Source organism: Protopterus annectens, chromosome 16.part0 (assembly GCF_019279795.1).
Source record: "Protopterus annectens isolate FY-2018-M chromosome 16.part0, PAN1.0, whole genome shotgun sequence".
Lineage (NCBI taxonomy): Eukaryota > Metazoa > Chordata > Ceratodontiformes > Protopteridae > Protopterus > Protopterus annectens.
The window spans coordinates 497,124,458-497,130,457 of NC_056750.1; the positions used below are offsets into that span (position 1 = coordinate 497,124,458).

Here is a 6,000-nt window from a genome sequence, read left to right on the forward strand (position 1 = left end):
ATTATGTGTTGGGATGCCAAGAAATTCACCTCGATGGCAATGCCACTCTAGTGTTTAACTGATTTGTTTTTTCTGAATATTGTAGTGTAGTCACTGTGGTCCCCACGCTATATCTCTTACATTACTTCTTTTACTCCGTATTGTACCAAAATCAGCTTTCCAGAAGACACCAAGTTAATGGAGAGACATGTATAGCTTGAATGTCTAATAAGCCTGAAACCCCAAGGCTTGTAAACACAGCATCCAAGATATTGCCCTACCTAGTGGGGAAATCTACATGCAGATAGTTATTGATACTTTGGAAGAGTTCTGCCAACTGCAAATACCAGTGACATTTAAATCCCCTGCCATTAATTAACTATGGCTGTCACCTCATTTTCTCAGCTTGCTCATGAATATGTCTAGCTCAACAGAACAAAAAAAGTATAGGACTTGTATAAAACCCTATAATAATAATAATCATAATGGTACATTGACCAACTGGCCATGGGTAAACAATAGGCTTCCCCTGTGTACTGGATTAGCACATAGTTGCAGTCATACAGCTGTAATGTAATTTTAAAAACTGAAACTCTAGTCAGTTACTATAATTCTACTATGGATAATATGAGATTTTTTTTTTTTAATGTGGAATTAGTCTTTCTGTCTTTTGCTTTATATCCAACTCACACACATGGTTACATACATACATACGTACACACACAGCAAAACATATACATTGTTTTCTGCAGAGGTTATTGAGTTTTTAATGTATAAAATATGAATTTTGAAGACCTTGAGAAGTAAGTAAGCAGTGAAACTCATTTTTCCTTTTCTCTCACCGCTTCAGTATTACTGCTGCAAGAAGGAGGACTCAGATGAGGATGAAGAGGAGCCGGACTTTGCAGTACATTCTCATCTTCCTTCATCCCATTATAATCACAATGTAGTGTCGACCAATGGGCCATCCCCTTATACGTCATCATTTTCAAAAAAGCACTCCCAGTCACGAACTGTATGCCCTAGCTGCACTCACTATGATCTGCCCTTCATTGTTCACCCACCAGAAGAGATTCGCAATGGTGGTGATCGTATCAGCTATAAGACTGTCACTCAGGAAGAGTTGGAGCTCCCTGTGAACGTGACATCTCTTCAGCCAGTGGATCACAACAGATTATCGGCAATGAGAGAAGCCTTTTCTCGCAGCAGAAGTATAAGTACTGATGTGTAAATTACAGGAAATTTGGGGGTTTTATATGCCTTTATGGCTTTTAATAAGATTACAGTAAATAATAAAACAAAATTGTCACTGTTTTAAAATGAATGTATTTGTATATATCACTATTATATAGATTCTTAAGAGAAAGGATGGATCATAGGAAGTAACATTTAACATTATTGTTTTCAATGACTAACCTTTGCTTTTAATGTTACTTCTTTTTATAAAGACATGAAAGAGGAGATTTTAATATTGTGCTTTATTTTATATGATAGAAAGGAAATGAAAGCCTGTTGCATATATAGCAGATGGTTATTACAAAATGTTTTTATTATTTGTCATGTGAAGCCAGGATGAAGGATAGATGAAAATGTCAAATGAAAATATTCTGTAAATTGTATTGTTTGCAAATGGCCAGTCTTTGTGCTGCTATATTTAGGCTAATCTAAATTTTCTGAGAGTAATTCATATTTAAAAAATACAGATTTATAGATGCAGCACTCCTTGTAGACAAAGCAAATTGCTTTCAAACCACTGCAGGCTAGAAAGAAAATGTCACTTTGAAGGAAAGATTAATTATAATACAACACACAATAAAAGTTCTACATTTCTAAGGAACCCATATTTAATATTAAACAATATGCGTGAAGATTATTTTGACATAAGTGACATTTCTGAAGTGTAGCACTTAAAATTCCAAAATGTTTCTTTTTTTGGTGGAGGGTGAATTATTTTCCTCTCAATCTGTTAATGATATTGCAATAGGTAACTATTTATAAATCATAATATTTACTGGAAGACGATACGTTACTTGTAAAACATCTGTACAGTCAATGTTTGAAACTTGATTAAAGCTGCTTCTTTTATTTTTCAATGCTTACTTTTTAGAATAAAATAATTAAATCTACTGGTTAGTGGTTCAAACTGTCACTTTTACTGCTGTACGGTTCTGTTAACAGAGATTTCATAATGGTTTAACAGATGATGGTAGGATAACAGTTTTCCTGCACTGTATAGCAGATACTTCAGACTTGTATTCTAGAACCCTACAATTTCTGCCTTATGTGACTTTTTCATGGCAACTTGGGACAGTGGAAGACTTAAGTACAATACAAAGATCCTCCTGACTCCAAGATCACTTTTGGTAATATGTTTAGATATACAATTTTCTGAAAAGAAAGGCAGTATTTCATCCCCTTAAACAATTATTTCAGTCACAATTAGGAATAAAATTGTTCCAGTATGCTGATTCTATATAAATCCCATTATTAAAATGAAAAATAATAACATAGTTATCCAAACTCATTTAGTCTGATTATCAGACTAAAGCACTATATATGAAAATTGAGAAAATAAAGCCATACATGCTGAATCTGAAAAAAAAAAACATCCACAGTATGCGTTTTACTAAAATAAGCTTTTTTTTCTGTAGTACTGCCATGTTAGTAATGTTATTATTTATTAGCTGTTTCTTCTTTTTTGCAAAAAAGTAGTCCACTAGAAACAGAAGAATGCACAGATTCCCTTTCCAGTGTAAGATATTTTTAAATAAAATAAGGACTACATTGCTAATCATGCTGTTATACTAGGTACAATAACAGTGGAAATGTGGATGGTGCTGAGGGAGTGAAATAGAATTAAGCTGATAAATAAGGTATCTAGTTATAAGTTATCTGTTTTATATACAACTGGATTTTTGATACTGTATTATCACAGTTAGTGAGGCTGTAACCAAGCAGGCAGTCTTATCATTAATAATAGCTCAAGCTTGTGTTTTGTTAGGTAAGCTAATTTGTCATGAATTTAACACTTTTTTTCTGCTTACACCACAAAAGTGGGAGTGTTCCTGATTTATTGTGGAATGTCATCAAATAATGTAATAAAACTTTCTGAGATTCTCCCAGCCACTGGTTTGTATGTACAAGTTTGGTATAGATGAATACAGTTGTTACTTATTATAGGTCATTCATTTTCAGTTTTACGAGAAACTCGTAACCTTCTATAACTGGAACTGCCTGCCCACTGTAACACATATATACTCTATATTCTCAGTATTTGTCATTTTTTACCAAATGAATAAATATGTCAGACTTGAATGTTTCTTGTTCTTGCTTCTTATATCTATTTTAGTCAATGCTTGAAAGTGATTTATAAAAATATATTACATTGAGTATTTTGCAGCCACTAAAGCAACCTTGATCATGGCTATAAAAGTGAAATGCCAGATATTGCACAGATGTGATTTGAAGTGTGTTAGCACATTTTCCTTTGCATTTTTTTTAATACTCATCCACACTTATTCTTTCTCAACTTGTTTTTAAAATGTTACTGTGTAAGTGGTTGATTTTGTGGACAGCCCCTAAAAGCCACATTATTTACATGTGATGACAGAGAATGCCAGTGGGTTGTTTCCATTTTCAGTAAAATGCCTGAGAGGAAAGTTGCTGAAACAGTTATTAATTAGTTAATAAACGTACATGAAATAGTATACAATGAAAAATAAGAATAATTAAAAAATAAATTATCAGACTGTAGAGACACACATTACATTAATTTCTCAAACAGTGTAAAATTAAAAATGTGATAAATACCAAAGTACAATGGAAGCAGGGAATGATAATTATTAACATTGGAGAAAAGGCTGAATCAGCATCAGTAACTATAATGTGCATCACTGATTTGTTTTATTTTAATTAGATATGTACGCATATGTTTGTGTGTATGTGATACAGAAGAAAGACCTGACAACCTACTTACATTTCCCTTATGCCTTTTAAACTCCACAGGAAGTGATGGCTGTCCACAGAAAGTGGTGCTATCCACAGGGGTCACATTAGGAGTCAACTAAGACTTGAGTAAAAGACGCAGAGAGAGAATGTCTTGGATATATAGGATATCATCCTTTTTCATAGCAGTGAAATATCATAAAAATCACAAAACTTCTGCAGATGTTATTATAGTACAACTATATATATATATATATATATATATATATATATATATATATATATATATACACACACTCAGTATTAAATTTTAGTGATGATCTATGAAATTATCTCATAAAAACTAACCCAATCATTTGAGCTCTTTGAGATGCACAAATCAAGTACTTTACTTTGGTGGCCATACTTTCTTATTTTATCTTGTGTATAAGTACATGTGGATCAAAATATTGTTTTTGATTGGCTGCATCATGAGCAAATTGTATGTAGCCCTCTTAGTATCACTGAATATGTTTACCACAAATTTTATTCAAATGTGCTTTAAAAGGGCAGCTAAGTGAAGGGTTCATTTCAGTTTGACTCTCCATAGTTTCCAGGGCCCAACATTGCATCCAAAATGTGTGTATATGTGTATGGTTTTATTTTTATTTGTATTTAGTTCATTATTTTGATACAAACCAGAATTCTTGAGGTACACCAATTAAAGTGTGATGCTCTGCACAAGAGAAGGAAATATCTCTTCAGTTCTGTCGGGACACAATGCATGCTAAACATGTCCTGAAGTTTCATATTATTCAAGCATAGCTGCTACTTCCTAGACTAACAGAAGATGACTAATACAGTAGCTCCTTTCTATCAGCTTCATTCCCACAGGAATTCTTTCACTATGATGCTTAAAATCTGCTTCTCACTTTATAAATGTTAGTCCAATTTAACGTAAGGGCTTTATGCTTATTACTTTGTCAGTAGTATTGTCTGGGTTTAAGAGAGGGGTTTCCAAGCAAAACTACTAAATGCTAATATTTTTCAAATTATTATCATTAATTTGTGTGGCCTTTCAAATTCACTTTTACTGAGTTGGCAAAGCTGTACACACACATCTACAAAAATGAATGTTAGAAATGTGTCTTGTTCATGTTTTTTAGAGCCTGATTGCTTTTGGCCTATTCAGGGAGAGATGAAGTTGCATCATGTCTGCTGAAATGTCTCCTAAAGGTATTCATCATTATCACATATCTCTCAGCTGTACATATTTTTGTAGAATGTCCCGATTTTTGGTCCATTATTGATAAAATTGTATTTTTCTAGCAAATCATTAAAGATTGAAGTTACAAAATAATGACAGACATTTGAGTTTCAGCTTTGCCCAGATTTTTTGCTCTAAGAGGTTGAGAGCTTGTGTTTGTGAGCATCTGCACATTTACAAAAAACATAAATAAGGTAAATGGAACTGACCTGCTATTGCATGTTTATAAAGTGTACTAAAACCATGTCTTTAAATAAGCCCATTGCATAATTAGGAATGTTCAGAACTACAAGCATTATAGAAGTATGTTTGATTTTGAATAAACAATGTTACAATGTCAGGATTGCTATACGTTTGGAGGATCCCTCAGGCCTGAGTCTCATAACGTACTGTAGTTCCTTAACTGAAATGCATTTTGGCAAGATTACCCTTACACTTTTTTTGCTTTGGTCTCACTCGTAATGGTTTCTGATCAGGTAGTCAGCAATTTGTCTTCTTTAATTTCCCCTTTAGACATGATGGATGTAGATGAAACTGAACCTGATTAAGCAATATCTGGGAATATTATGTTTTTTAGAACTCAGAAAAAAAAATATCTTAGAAGTTGTTGAAGTCTTGTAATTTTGCATCTACTTACCAGCGGTATTAATTTAATCAGGCATATCCTTACCTTACATTACCAATCCTTCTGATGCCATTTTTCTCTTTCCCTAATTTTTCTTTTCTCTTCTTAAAATGTTTACTGCTAGTTCTTAGTGCTTGCATTTATCCCATATCCACTCTATGCCCAAAATACTGAGATGCCTAGAGGGTTACCTAGATTTTATTTC

At 33.1% G+C, this 6,000-nt stretch overlaps 1 protein-coding gene across 6 annotated transcripts in view; it reads left to right on the forward strand.

Annotated features, from left to right (window-relative positions):
* The window catches only part of FAM163B (family with sequence similarity 163 member B), a 1,080,770-nt gene extending 1,077,476 nt beyond the window's left edge, over positions 1 to 3,294 (forward strand). For all 6 annotated transcript variants that reach the window (XM_044058444.1, XM_044058443.1, XM_044058441.1 and 3 more), the window contains one exon: positions 830 to 3,294. In XM_044058444.1, the coding sequence (XP_043914379.1) occupies positions 830 to 1,210 (381 nt within the window). In that variant the 3' untranslated portion in view covers positions 1,211 to 3,294. The remainder of the gene's footprint in view (positions 1 to 829) is intronic.
* Positions 3,295 to 6,000: the final 2,706 nt, after the last annotated feature.